This window comes from Panthera tigris, chromosome B3 (genome assembly GCF_018350195.1).
Source record: "Panthera tigris isolate Pti1 chromosome B3, P.tigris_Pti1_mat1.1, whole genome shotgun sequence".
Taxonomy (NCBI): domain Eukaryota; kingdom Metazoa; phylum Chordata; class Mammalia; order Carnivora; family Felidae; genus Panthera; species Panthera tigris.
Genome location: NC_056665.1, coordinates 80,241,118 through 80,257,131, shown reverse-complemented (window position 1 = coordinate 80,257,131; position 16,014 = coordinate 80,241,118). Strand labels below are relative to the sequence as shown.

Here is a 16,014-nt window from a genome sequence, read left to right as displayed (position 1 = left end):
TGGTCTTCTTTTAAGTGAGTTGAGGCAAACTTGAAAAAAATTGTTCATTCATTGAGCACACTACTTCTAACTTATATTTGGCTGCAAACACAACATGAAAAGAGACCACCTCCTGTGTCTTTCGTGAAGTTTTAACCTAAAAAATATTTTCTGAACATAGGTTAAAGTCTAACTTCTCTGTTACTAAGGAAACTGGGACATTGCTTTATCTTCTCTGGAGCTTATCACCTTGATGAACATTGTTGTCTCAAGCCCCGAACATGAACCACTTTGATCACTTTGGCAGATGATGTGGTGCTACGGACTGAATGTGTTACCTACAGACTCTTTGGTTGAAGTTCTAACTCCCAATATAATAGTATTTAGAGGTGGTGCCTTTGAGGGGTAATTAGGTTTTCATGAGGTCACAGGGGTGGAGCCCCCGTGATATGATTAGTGCTCTTACAGGGGACAAAGGGACTAGGACTCTCTACTATATGAAGATAAATCAAGATGTCTGTCTGCAAACCAGAAAGAGGGTCCTCACCAGACACTGAGCTTTTGGCACCTTCATCTTGGATTTCCTAACCTCCCAAGTTATGTGAAATCTGTTCAAGCCACTGGTCTGTGGTTGTTTGTTACAGCAGCCCAAACAGATTTTAAGTTATAGCCCAGGACCAAGTCAGGTTAGCAGGTCACTACCCAAAGAGACCTTTTTCTTGACCTGTGCTTTGTATGATGGCACTGACTCCTGAGGGGTAGGAATAGAGAAAGTCGGTCTCGTGAATCTGGCTGTTTTATCTATTATCTGGATGTTTATCTGTAACATTAGAGATTCCTCTTGATGAGGCTCATTAGGAGCAAAACTCCCTGGCCTTGAGAGGAGTAAGAGGTTTTCCTCTGGAGCAACTGGTTTGCTTTTTTCTTAGAGCTGAGTTTCATGATTGATCAACATTCCTTCTTGGTGCTGCATACCAGGAAGGTTTGAACCAAATTTAACACTTAATTTTCCATATTTTTTACATCTTCATGGGACAAATGTTTTGTATTTGTCCATTCTAGATGTTAGTTGTTGTCATTATATAATGAAGGGATTTTATGTGATAAGATGTATTTGGGTGTGCTAGAGGAAGAAGAGACTTTAAGTAAGTACTGTAAAGTCTAGAGGCAACATGGCAGACCAGAAAACCACGGGGAGGTAATTTAACTATTAAAGTGCATACAAGAAAAAAAAAAATACCAGTAGGAGATTCATTAACCAGTCAAGTAACATTTGCTTTTTTTTTTTTTTTTTTTTTTGAGAGAGGCTGCAAGTGAATGAGGGGCAGAGAGAGAGAAGCGGGTCTTGTGATCACTTGAGGCAGGACACAAACTCATGAACCGTGAAATCACCACCTGAGCTAACGTCAGATGCTTAAGCACCTGAGCCACCCAGGCACTCTTTTTATTTTTTTAATAATATTTGCATAATTCTTAAATTTTCACTGGTTTCAGTCATAACAAATCCATTATAATAATATTTTAATATTCAGGCAGAACTTTTCCTAAGTACTTTCTCTTTTGTCAAACGTAACAGGAAAGAAAATGTACAATGTTAAAAATTTATTTCTGAAATGCTTTATTCTTTTAATTAGTATACATTATATTAAGTATAGAATTTCCTTAAAAATTAACTCTAAGTTTCAATGTTAGGACACTGATACGAAGAAGAAAACATCTGGCTCTTTTGACTTTTGTCTTTACATTTATCCAAGTCGTTTCTCATATTAAGGTTCTTTTATGTTATTTCTGTCCAAGTTGTGACAGCTAAAACAAAACATAAAAATAGCTTTACTTTAGTCACAAAAGAAATACACCTTAAAAATGTACTCTTTAATCATGGTAACATCTAAGCTCCATTATTTCATTCATTGCATTTGTATCTAGAATAAGTTTTCCTCAAGATTCACCACCAACTGAAATTCATTTAAAACTGAATAGTAATAATAAATGCTGTCACAATAAAAAAAAAATGGATCAACATTATAGGTACAAATTCAACTAATGGAAAACAAAAACACTGAGAATAAAATCAATATTAACTCAGAATGAAAATGTAAATAAAACTTTCATGTACAACTTCACTGCTGACAGTTTACTTCTCCACATATTTTAATTAATTTGATATTTCTAAAACATCATTAAAAAGAAAAAAGGCATTCAAATTCCGGAAGGCTGGGTAAACTCCTACTAGACTAATTCTCCCAGGGATAGCAATTAAAACTTTAAACAACATGCAAAAACCAACTACCTGAAGGCAGTGGAGAACAACTGCAAGCTGGCAGGTTCGGGAACAGAGGTGACACTTGGAAGGAAAGACCCGCACTGGCTGAGTTCTGTGGCTCTTAACCTCAAGAACGACCCAGAGTATGGGGACAACTAAAGCCACTGAGGGTGAGGAGGAAATCCAGGAAAGGAGAGGTCCAGAGTGTGGGAGCCCTAAATTTTGCACATGAACTTTTCTGATATCTATGGTGAAAAACCTTGAACCAGGCACAAATGAGAGGGACTAACAAGCAAGATGTGAGCTGCTGCCCAAGAGACAGAGTTTGACATGTGAATTTTACCAAGTTAATTGCCGGCTAAAGGCCCAAATCAACACTCTTTAGGGAAATGGAATTCAGTTTCCAAAACAGCAATGTTAAGGATACAATCTAAAACTAATACATGAAAGAACAGAAAAATTGGACCCATTCTCTAGGGGGAAAGGGGAGAGACTGAGATAGATAATCCATGTATTGTAATTAATAGACAAGGGTTTAAAAGAAGCTATAACAACTATCCTCAATGAAACAATAGAAAATATGCTCACAATGAAATGACATAAAATCCAACCAGAAAAACACAAACTATATTAAAAAAAAAAACCCAAATGAAAATTTGAGATGGTGTAAATACAACATTATTCAAATGGAAGAAAAGAGATAAGAAAGCAAAGAGTGAATCTGGAGATAGTACAACTTAAATTATATTTAAGCCCAACATTAGGTGTAGAGACTACTAAAAAAATTAATTAAAAACAAAACAACCCCCCCACCCCAAATCCTCAGAGAGCTGTGGCAGAATATAAAATGTTGTACATACAGGTGAATGGAGTCCCAAAAAGAGAGGACAAAATTGAACACAGAATATTTGACAAAAAGCGCAGAAAATTCTCTAAATCTGGTGAAGATATAAACATACAGATTCAAGAAGCTCAGTGATCCCCAAGATAAATACACAAGAAGTTATACATAAATACATCATAACTGCTGAAAACCAAAGATGACAAGGAAATCTTGAAAGCAGCCAGAGAAAAATAACCTATTACATATAAAATTGTATCGATCTGAATACTATTGACTTCCTATCAGAAACAATGAAGACTGTGGAATAGTATCTTTAAAATTCTGAAAAACTGTCAATCCAGAATTCTATATTCAGCACAAATATTTAAGAATAAAGGTGAAATACATTTTCATATAAAAGAAAATTAAGTGAATTCACTGCTAGCATACCTGAGCTACAGTAAATGTTAAAAGAAGTTTTGCAGTCAACAGATGGAAATCAAAATCTACTAAAGGTAGGGATGAAGAACACTGAAAATCGTATCTGTGTAAAGGGAAAGGCTTCTTTATGATACAGATGAGTGAAGTGATACAAATGGTAACACTGTGTACTATCTTGTGAGGTTAATGATATATATGTAGATGTAAAATATGTGACAATCACAGAATAAAGGCTGAGGGAATGGGTCTATATGCTATATTGAATGCAAGTGGTACAATATTAACTCTAGTTTATGAGAAGTTAAAGATGTATATATTGTGATCTCTAGAGCAAATGCTAAATTAATAATATAGAGATACAGCTAAAATAAAAAAGCATTCAAGTAATACAAAGGAAGGTAGGAAAGGAGGAAGGCCTAACAGAAGACTAGTAGAATACAAACAGTACAATGGTAAACCTAAACCCAATCATATCAATAATTACCTTCGATGTTAACCGACCAACAGACACCAATTAAAAGGCAGAGATGGTCAGAATGGTTTTGAAAAAAAAAACAGGTTCCAACTATATTCCATCTGCAAGATAAACACCTTAAATATGAATTCATAGGCAAGCTGAAGCAACCAGATGGAAAAGTTATAACCTGCAAACCTTAAGACTAGAGTGGCTATATTAATGTCAGATAAAGTAGACTTCAAGATAAAGAGTATTACCAGATATGTAGAGGGACACTGCATAATGAAAGGGTGCATTCATCACGAAGACACAGCAATCCTCAATCTGTTTGTACCTAATAACAGAGCTTAACAATAAGTTGACCTACAACTAAAAGGAGAGTGACAGAACTGAAGGGAGAAACAGTTCCACAAACATAACTGGAGATTTTAATACTGGTCTTTCAATACCTGACAGAACTAGACCAAAAAAACCCCACAAAACCACACATCAATAAAGACACAGAGGATTTAAGTAATGCTGTCAACTACCATGACCAAAATGAAATTTACAGAACCTTCTTACCACTTCTGCATAATGCAGGTTCTTTTTGAAGTGCACACGGAGTGCTCAGTAAGAGAAACCATAAAAGATATTTAAATAAATTCTGAAACAATGAAATCATATGCAGAATGTTCTTTAACCACAGGGAATTCAATTAGAAATCAATAAGATATTTAGGAAACCCCTAAACACTTGAAAACAACATCTCTAAATCACACAAGATTAAAAAAAACCCACCAAGTATATTACAAATATACAACCACCCCCCCCCCCCAAATATATATATATAAAACATGGTGATGAAAATATATTAACATTTGTGAAATGCAGCTAAAGCAGTGTTTGGCAAGAGTTTTTAATTTTATGGCTTTAAATGCTTATTTTAAAAAAGAAAAACTAAAGAATTTAATATCCCAAAGTAATCAAAACAAAAATCAGCATAAACATCTGCTTCATTAAAAAAATTAACTAAATTGAGAATCCTCTAGTTCACCCAAGGAAAAAACAATCCATTTAGTTTTGCCTATTCTAATACATTACATAATCTATGGTGGAAAAATATCAAGACCTGCTTGGGGATTGAATAAGGGCAAGTATTGACTGGGGAACTTTGTGGTATGATGGTTCTGTATCTTGAACAGGAATCTGGATTATTCAGGTGAACACATCTCACAACCCAGGAATGTACACCTAGGAGGTATATACTTCACTGTTGTAAATTTTAAATTTTCTGAATTTATCCGCTCAAAGATTTGGGACAATTGAAATAATTATTTATCAGAATTTTCTTTATAGTAGTCCATGTTAAAACCTTACATTTTTATAGCTCCTATGGTTTTGGCTTCAGTTGGTTCAAATGAGTATGATGATTCTCTTGCTCTTTTGAAAAATATCATCACCAAGTTATGGTATGTTACAAGAAACAAACTACCAACATACACTTTACCTGTTTTATGAACTGTGTAGCATTAAAAAGTTCACTGCAGCCATATAAAATGTGTTTGCCTTGTTTCCCCTGTAAAAATAAGAGAACTCAGATACAGGTAACAAGTTATACTTTCAATATTACCAAGAAGAATGATTAACCCTAATTAAGACTTTTTGTTACCCCTCAAAATCTTTTTGGGGGGCGAGGGAAGAGGTTGTTGAATTTTGGTATACACATATCTATTCTAAAATCGCATGGAATAAAGTGACTGCCACGTTTCACACAAACGATTATCTATAAAATCTTAGGTCAACATTCTTCCAACATAAGATCTGTACTACCTGAAGAAAACATCGCTAGTTTTGTTATGCTGACAGTAGTATATGGTACAACTATGGCATGAATGGTCACTGCAGTCTCATTTGTGCAATATAGGATTTACAATAATTTCATTCATAATTTTGGCAGAATACTGTAACCCAATTACAGCAGTCAAAACTTCTACTGAATTCTGTAAGTCCTTGATGCTGTAATTATTATATGTATTGTGTACTTGAAAGAAAATTCATTTCTGTAATTTGAAAAGTTTATTCCATAACAAAGCAAATATAATAATTCATCAAGAAACATAATTAGGTTTTTGTAATACAAGAGAAAGTTCTCTGTGATGTATCAGCTGAATAAACACGGTTGGCTGAATAAATGTTCTAGATGGCCATCTCTGAGAACAACAACAAAAACAGTCATACCTCACTGTTACATATAACAATTACACAGGATTGGTCATATAACTGGGTCATATAATGTCAGGATCTACTCAAGACATTAATAAAAGTAGAGGTCATAGCATAGTAGGATAAAGAAAGCAAAGGGAAACATTAGAAGAGTCCAAATATTCTAGGCACAGGCCCTAGGATCCCATCTCAGTAGCACAGAACACATTTTATTTTCATTTGTGAATCTCAAGTTACAGTGCAGATACTCTGGTTGCAGGGAAGCTCGGTCTTGTCCAAGGAGGGGTCTTCATACCCCTCTGATCACATATCCATGACCAGGCTCAAAGAACGGAAGCAAGAAAACATTGGTGATTTGCACCTCATTTCTTTCATATTTATGTTTTCTATTAAGCAGTGCTGACAAGCTAGTGTTAGTTGCCCCCAGTCTATCTTGGACCGTAGCATCGGACTACATTAATCACTAGTTAGGACATTTCATTCGTGGTTAGTGAAATGTTAGCACCATGGCTTCCAAGGTTCACAGAGAAATAAACTAGCAAAGGAGATTAATCGTGTACTTAGTTCACACTCCCTGCACCATCCCATCTGCACCCTTCATCAAGCTTTAATAATCACTCATCATAATTTTTCTTTTTGTATCTTCTACAGCATTTACAGATTAACATTAACACCAAAACACTAATTTTTTGTATCATCCAGTGAGGAATAGGGTTAAACACTGCAGCCAATATTTCAGTGCAAACTTATTCTTAATTATGCATAAACCTGATACTTCCTCCTTCCATTAAAAACTGAACTTTATGAAATGTACCAATACCTGGATCCAATGTAACAATTATTAACTAAATCTATTTCATTCTCTAGCCAATCACCTTCCATCAAAAGAACTTATGGTGGCTTAAAGTTAAATTACCTATACATTTGGTTACTTATTACCAAATTTTTAGGGTCAACACAGTTTTATTAGCAAATTGCCTTTGAATATTAGTGCATATTATTTATGTAACTATAAAGAGAAGCAAAAGGTTTCTCTACTGGAACACATATTCAAAGTCTTTTGTGTGCTTTATATATTTGTTCCAGAAAACCTATGCAAATGACTGAGTTCCCAGATACCTTCGAGTTTGAACTTTGATTTCTTTTGGAGATGTACCTTTTAACTTCAAAATATCTGATAAGAGGTTATTGCACAATTGGGTATTATAAATTTCTTTTTAAGCTTATTATATATTTTGAGATAGAGCATGAGCAGGGCAGGAGCAGAGACAGAATGAGAGAGGATCCTAAGCAGGCTCCACACAGACAGTGCAGAGTCTGATGGGGGCTTGAACTCAAGAACCTGTGAGATCGTGACCAGAGCCAAAATGCAGAATCAGATGCTTAACTGACTGAGCCACCCAGGCACTCCAGATATTATAAATTTCTAAACTACACTTATGCTTTAATAAATATGTTTCCACACATAAATGCTCTCAAAAGTGAAGAAATTAAGAAGATAGTTATTTCTATGACAAAGGACTGGCTACTGGTTTCATTTTGCAGCTGGCTCTACTAGTACGTTCAAAAGGCCAATGTCTATGGAGTTTTTTCCTAGTACATCTTCTCTTGAGAGATGTAAAAGCCTTTGTCAAACACGTTCATTCTTGGCAGACCACTAGAGTGTCATTTATCTATTGCATCTTTTAGATACACACTGTTGTGGTATAGCCAGTATGTTCTATATTTCAATCACAAACGATTTTCATTTTTTTTAAAGTTTATTTATTTAATGTGAGAGACAGGTAGAGAGAGAATCCTCAGCAGGCTCTGTGCTGTCACTGACAATCTCATGAACCGTGAGATCATGACCTGAGCTGAAGAGTTGGGACACTTAACTGACTGAGCCACCGAGGTGCCTCAATTTTCTTGTATTTTTCAAAGTGTAGTCTTTGCTTAAGAGTACATTTCATTTTTTTTTTTTCTTAACCTTTTCATCCCCTTCATCCATTTCTCCCACTTACTTCTTGGCAACCACCAGTCTGTTCTTTATATCTGAGAGGGTTTTTTTTTTTTTTTTTTTAAATGAGTCCACATAAAAGAGAAACCATACAGGATTTGTCTTTCTCTTATTGCACTTAGAATAATGCCCTCACGGTCCATCCATGTTTGTCACAGATACCAAGACTTCATTCTTTTCTATGGCTGAATACTTCAGTGTGCATGCATGCCTGTGTGCATAATTTCTTTACCATTCATCTGTCAGTGGATACTTAGGTTGCTTCTATATCTTGGCTATTGTAAACAATGCTGCAATGACTGAGGGTGCAGATATCTTTTCCAGTTAGTGTTTTTTTTCTTCACAAAAATACTTAGAAGTGGAATTGCTGGATTATATGGTAATTCTATTTTTACTTCTTTGAGGAATCTGCATACTCTTTTCCACAGTAGCTGCACCAATTTACATTACCACCAACAGTGCATGAGTATTCCCTTTTCTCCACATCATTGCCAACACTTGTTATTTCTTGTTCTTTTTGATAATGGCCATTCTAGCAGGTGTGAGGTGAGTCTTACTGTGGTTTTGATTTGCATTTCCCTGATGATTAATGATGATGAGCATCTTTTCACGTGTCTGTTGGCCATCTGTGTCTCTTTGGGGAAAATGTCTATTTAGGTCCTCTGCCTATTTTTAAATTGGATTATTAATTTTTTTGGTGTTGAATTGTGTAAGTTCTTTGTATATTTTGGATATTAACCCCCTGCCAGATACATTATTTACAAATATATTTCCCACTCAGTATATTGCCTTTTCATTTTGTTGATGGTTCCTGTTGCTGTGCAGAAGCTTTTACTATGATGTAGTCTCATTTATTTTTGTTTTTGTTGCTTTGGCTTTTGGTGTGAGATTAAAAAAAAAAAAATCGCTGCCCATACCTATGTCAGTCAAGGAGTTTATGGCTTGTTTTCTTCTAGGAGTTTTAAGATTTGGGGTCTTAGGTTTAATTCTTTAATCCATTTTGCGTTAACTTTTGTATCTAGTGTAAAATAGTGGTTGAATTTTATTCTTTTGCATATGGCTGTCTAGTTTGCCCAGCACCATTTAATGAAGAGACTGTCCTTTCCCCATTGTATATTCTTGACATCTTTGTTTTAAGTTAATGAACCATATACTGCATGGGTTTATTTCTGGTCTGTCAATTCTCTTCCACTGTTTTAATTACCGTAGCTTTGTACTATAGTTTGAAATTAGGCAGTGTAATTCCTCCAGCTTTGTTCTTTCTCAAGATTGTTTTGGCTATTAAGGGTCTTTTGTGGCTCTATACAAGTTCAAGATTGTTTGTTCTATTTCTGTGAAAATGCCCTTGGAATTTTGACAGGGATTGTAATGAACCTGTAGATTGCTATGAGGAATATGGGTATTTCAACAATATTGACTCTTTCAATCCATGAAACACAGAACACCTATTTGTGTCTTCAATTTCTTTCATCAATGGCTTGTAGTTTTCACTGCACAGGTCTTTCAGCTTCTTCATTAAACTTACTCCCAGGTTTTATTTTTTTAACGTGATTGTAAATGATTTTTTTTTTTTTTTTTTTTACTTCTCTGTTAGTTTATTAGTGTATAGAAACACAACAGATTTTTGGGTATTATTTTTGTGTCCTGAAACTTGACTGAATTTATTAGTTCTGACAGTTTTTGATAATCTTTAGAGTTTTCTCTATAGGTCATCTGCAAATAGTTTTCTAATTTGGATGCCTTTTCTTATTCTTGCCTAATTGTTATGGCTAGAACTTCTAATACTATTTTGAATAAAACTGGCATGATCAGGCATCCTCATTAATATTACTGAGCGTTTTAAAATTAATTTTATCAAATACATCACTGTTATACCAAATAGCAGTTACATTATGAGCTAGATTAACATCATTGCTAACTTGATCAGTTTGAATTACTGTAGTATTTTCTTTGCCTTCCCAACAAAACTGGCCCAGTGTGAACAGGTATGACTCAAAGGCCAAGTCAGATAATTCTCCACTCTTGTAGCCATAGCCATAAGTTTTGTTTCATACTACATAGTTGTACTGATATGGGTTTCTAATGTCAAAGACCTAGACCTAGCCCAGTTCTTCCTGAATTCACAACAAAGGAAACATTAACACTAAACAAGATTAAAAAAAAAAAAAAAAAAAAAAAAAAAAAAAAAAGAACTTTGAGAATAATTACACTGGGTGGCTTAGTAGCTACTAAAATGTAATGGCTTTAAAAGGAAGCCATGAAAACCTCATAGTTAACATTATCCTTAATGGTGAAAGACTAGATGCTTTGACCCTAAGATCAGGAAGAAGATGAGGAGGTCTGCTACTTATCTATTCAATTCAACATTGTGTTGGAGATTCTAGACAGAGTGGTTAGGCAAGAAAAAGGAAAAACCATTCCAGATAGGCTAAGGAAGAAGTTCAACTAATTCTATTCACAGATAACATGATCTCCTACACAGAAAGTTCTAAAAATACTAAAAAAAAAACCTGTAACAGTTAAGAAATGAGTTTACTGGGGTTGTAGGACACAAGATCAATTCACAAAAACTCATTTTTATTGGATTGCAATGAGTAATCCAAAAATGAAATTAAGAAAAAAACTTCAGGAGCGCCTGGATGGCTCAGTTGATTAAGCATCTGACTCTTGATTTAGGCGCAGGTCATGATCTCAAGGTTCATTGGGTTTGAGGCCCATGTTGGGCTCTGTGCTGACAGTAAGAAGCCTGCTTGGGATTCTCTCTCTCCCCATCCCTACTCAGTGTGTGCTCACTCGCTCACTCCCAAAATAAATAAACTTAAAAAAAAAAAATTCTGTTCATAATAGCATAAAAATACATAGAAATAAATTTAATGAAAACTGAAAAGCTTATGTTCTGAAACCAACAAAAACAAACAAAAAATTATAAAAATGAAGAAGATCCACACAAAGAGAACAAAATCCCATGTCATGGATCAGAAGACTTAATTAACACTGTTAAGATGAAAATACTTTGCAAACTGATGTACAGATTCAATGCAATTCCTGTCAGAATCCTAACACTGACAAGTTGATTCTAAAATTCCTACAAAGTGTAAGGCATCCAGGAAATCAAAAACAATCTTGAAAAAGAAGGATAAAGTATAAAGACTCACATGTCTGGAGTATGAAATTTACTACAGTGCAATGGTAATCTACAGAGCATAGTACCGGCTCAAGGACAGATCTATGGATCAATGAAACAGAACTGAAAGTCCAGAAATCAACCCATACATGTATGGTCAGCTTATTTTCAACAAGGCTGCCAAGTCTATTCAATAGGGAAAAACAAAAAAGTCTTTTCAATAAATGGTGCTGGGACAACCTGGACTGCCACATACAAAAGAAGAAAGCTGGGCCTTACTTCATAATATATGCAAAATTAACTCAGAATTGATCACAGACCATTATATAAAGTACTCTTAACACTCAGTAATAAGGGGCACTGGGGTGGCTCAGACGGTTAAGTGTCTGACTCTTGATTTCAGCTCAGGTCATGATCCCAGGGTCATGGGATCAAGCCCCATTTAGGGCTCCGCAATGAGCATGAAGCCTGCCTGAGATTCTCTTCGGTCTCTCTCCCTCTTTGCTGCTTGTACTCTCTCTCTCCCTAAAAAGAAAAACAAAACCCAAACCCCTCAATAATACAAAGGCAAAATAACTCAAATTTTAAAAATGACAGCAAAGGATTTGAATGTATCTTTCTCCAAAGATACACAAATGGCCAATGAGCACATGAAAATAAACTTGATGTCTTAAGTCATCAGAGAAATGCAAATCAAAACCACAATGAGTTACTATCCCACTCCACTAGCATAGTCAGAATCAAAAAGTCAGATAACAAGTGCTGGCGATAATGTGGAGATATCAGAACCCTCATATACCAATGGTGCGAATGCAGGATGGTCCAATCAGTTTGGTAAACAGTCTAGCAATTCCTTAAATAGTTAATCATTAAAGTTATGATGACCCATGATATTCCACTCCTAGGTATATACCTAAGATATGAAATGAAAACATACTATTTACACAGAATAACACTGGACTATGACCTATGGTTCCAGGTGGACAGTAGCAGGTTTCATCCAGAATAGACACTGATTTTGGATCTATACATCTGGTTACTGAAGCAAGCACCTTTAACACTCTATTAGAGTCCTCAGCAGAAACTGTTTCAATTTAGAGTCCCTTTTTATATATCATTTGATAAAGAAACCCATGTTGCTGCAGGTGCAGTTCAACAAGTGTGCTAAGAAGCCTCATATACAATAGACTGACTTATGTACTTTACCAAACACAAAGTAGATGGACTGAAAATTGGGACATTTGGAAAAACTTATTTTCTAAATTGGGCACATCTCTGTCTGTGGCTTGTATGATGGAATGTGTGTTAAAATATGACAGGCATGTAATTAAAGGGGGAAATCAACAGTGGATAGATTGTTGAGATACTGCAGGGGAAGTAAGGGAGAGATGAAGAGAGGTAATAACACAGGAACTGACAAAAATTTATTCTGCATTTCTAAAAAATTTTTTTCTCTACCTGATCCTGTAGTTCAGGGACATGGATCAATTGCAAACATGACACCAAAACAATACCTCTAATTTGAGGAGTGATGTAAAGGGCTGTTTCTATTTCCACCTGTCTAAACTGGGATTAATGGGAGGACCAGAGAGTCCTATAAGCGTGCACTTATCCACCCCTACTTCACTGGGTAATGGACATCACTGGGAATGGACAAAGGGGAGAGCACTGGCCAGTCTCATACTGCTGCCAGCTCTAGTGATCAGTCATCTTTGCTGAATCTGACAGTCTTCTAAATCAGGGGCCAAATTCTGGGTAAAAAAAGGAGCCAATAAATGAATAATACAAAAGAAGAAAGCTAACATTATCTCTGTACCTTGTAAGAGGCCAAGAGCAAGAGAATAACACTCTGAGCTATATTTACACATGCCCACAAGGCCTGCAGAAATTGCCTCCTTATTTGAAGCTGAAGGTCCAAGATGGTTTCCAGGAGTTTAAAATTTTTTTTTTTTTCAACGTTTTTATTTATTTTTGGGACAGAGAGAGACAGAGCATGAACGGGGGAGGGGCAGAGAGAGAGGGAGACACAGAATCAGAAACAGGCTCCAGGCTCCGAGCCATCAGCCCAGAGCCCGACGCGGGGCTCGAACTCACGGACCGCGAGATCGTGACCTGGCTGAAGTCGGACGCTTAACCAACTGCGCCACCCAGGCGCCCCGGTTTCCAGGAGTTTAAAGAATGATTTAATCTGCAGGTACTCATGTCGTGATGACGCCAATAACATCTAGGGGATAAATCCTCTGAATAATTCTAATCCTCCTTTTTCTTTTACAGGTTCTGTATATTCTAGAAGATCCCTCTGGGGAGGCAAAATTAGGATACTATTTCCACTAAAATGCATACAAAATAATTCGTTCAACAGCAGAGCCAAAGACCAGTGTATAACTATTAACCTAAGTGATGATCTGTTAAGAAAAGTGCTTGGATACAGGAACTTAAAATGTCTTCTGCATGCCTGACTAGTCATAGTAGCCTGTGTCCTACTGCCTCCACACCACGTTTTTGTGGGTGTGGAATAATAATCAAGGAAAAATACTTAGGAAACTGAGACCAAGTAAAAGATAAAGGGCTTACATACCTATCACTGACAGTCTGATGTTCTTCTGATGAAAGCAACTGATCAAAAAACTACACTTAGTTGATAACTGTTACACAGCATCAACTTATTAATACATTTCACAAAATTAAAATTTCTATAGTAGAAAGAGGTAAATTGTGAAGCTTATACATGAATAAAAACAAGTCTGCGGTATTTGGCAGACTGTAATGTTTCTTTAAAGTTATACCTGCATTTCTGCCACTCTACTCCACTAATGATTAATATTTTGATGTTTATCCTTCTTGTTTTTCTGTTCTATAAATGTTAAAAAAAAGATGCAGAAAGAAGAATGCTGACAAGTCTAATTAAGAAAGCTTAACCAGGACTGGGGTGTGTGGAATATAGAAGTACGGATTAATTTCAGCTGGTCTGTTGCAGCCCTTTGTTTATCCCTGGGAACACCTGGAACACTCATATTGCTAACCCTTTGCCAAACCTAAATGAAATAGATCAACTAGTGATTAATATAGTCCCTTGCAAGGGTCACAGATAGATTAGGGGACAACTTGAACTAGTTTGTCAGCACTGTTTATAGAAATAGTACAGATTAATGGTTTGCACCTGGTTCCTGTTATGTTTCCTTGGTTTACTGCTTTTGAGCCTGCTCATGCAGCCTGGTTTTGACTATATGACCAGAGGAGGGTATCAAAGACCTCTCCTTGTACAAGATGGATGTTCCCCCGAGACCACAGCATCTTACGTAGATCTTGGTGGTTCACACTCTGAAGTATGTACTCTGCAACTGAAATAGGATCCCAGGAATTGTGCCTGATAGTTTTAAAGATCTGTGACTTTTTTTTCCTCTTGTACCAAAATCTCCACCTTTTTAAAGTCCTACATAACATAGAACATAAGGAATGATCATTACTTAATGTTAAGCAAATAAATGAAGATTACAAAATGTCATTCCAACAACTGATAATTCTATTGCCCCTACATTTTAAATGGCATTTTTGCTCTTCATATCCTTTTGCTTAGTTGTCTGTTAGTCCCTGCTGCTCCTGTCGGCTTTGACTAGCACTCTACTGCTAATTTGCTACCTCCTGTTTGCTGAAAAAGCAGACATTCCAAGTGTGTTGCTGATTTAAGTCAACAGGATGGGGGCAAAGTGCTTACTATTCGGGGAAGTGGGTTTGCTAAATCATTTCACTAAGGTAGACTTTTTGGGAGAGGAGCTTACTTAAAGTCTCTAAACATGTAAAGTCAAATTAGGATAGAGAGCTGCCAAGTACATCAGTAAGATACATTATTTTCCAGATCAAGTACAATTTTAGGCCAGAAACATGATAGGAATAGGAAAACAATGAGCATATGGGCATTTTTCCATATATATAAGGACTTTTAAACTACCTCTAGAAAAAGGGTTGAGAATCAAAAGAGCCACCAGACAATGCTAGTATTTTAAAGACACGGAACTGTGAAATACCAAATGCTTAAGGAATTAAAAGGCCAACACGTACCTTTATATAGTCAACAAGATTTTGATATTCAATGTAGTTGCCTCCTCCCACCACAAAAACAATTGCCTAAAATGCAAACAGAAAAAGAAACAGGTAAGTTGAAAAAATCAGTATTTTAACTTTCGAGCAACATGGCTTTTAGTTTGGAGCATATTCCACAACTTAGGTAAAAAAAATAGAAGCTAGCAAAAGGTCACATCCTAAGTACCTGATGCTACTTCAATTAAAAAAAAAATTTGTTTCCAAAAAGTATAGAAAAAAACTGACTTCATTCTTCATACAATTAAGTAATAGCAAATAAATCTAAAGGGCTTTCTCTAGAAGGCTTTTTAGAATTTGAGGTTATTTACTGTAGGTAGGAAAAACAAAATTAGCATTTACATAATCTCCAATATATGTTCTTCACTGTATTTTTATTGAGAAGCTTATTGTATTTCAAATGAAAGCACAGTCACAGTATCTTCACAAATTTGGAATCCAATTTTAGAAGCAAGTTCTATGCATATAAAACTTTTACCACAGTCTTAGACTCCTTTTTCTGTGAATTGTTAATTTTGTATCAGCTTTTTTACTTTTTATTTAAATTCCAGCTAACATACAGTGTAATATTAAGTTCAGGTGTACAATACAGAGATTCAACACTTCCAAACATCACCCAGTGGTC

General features: G+C 35.7%; 1 protein-coding gene across 1 annotated transcript in view; it reads right to left on the bottom strand.

Annotated features, from left to right (window-relative positions):
• Positions 1-1,580: 1,580 nt before the first annotated feature.
• The window catches only part of SCFD1 (sec1 family domain containing 1), a 115,518-nt gene continuing 101,084 nt past the window's right edge, over positions 1,581-16,014 (bottom strand). Inside the window, exons 23-25 of the mRNA XM_007098073.2 lie at positions 15,351-15,416; positions 5,453-5,521; positions 1,581-1,785 (exon numbers count right to left, since the gene is read on the bottom strand). Of these exons, the coding sequence (XP_007098135.1) occupies positions 1,762-1,785; positions 5,453-5,521; positions 15,351-15,416 (159 nt within the window). The 3' untranslated portion in view covers positions 1,581-1,761. The remainder of the gene's footprint in view (positions 1,786-5,452; positions 5,522-15,350; positions 15,417-16,014) is intronic.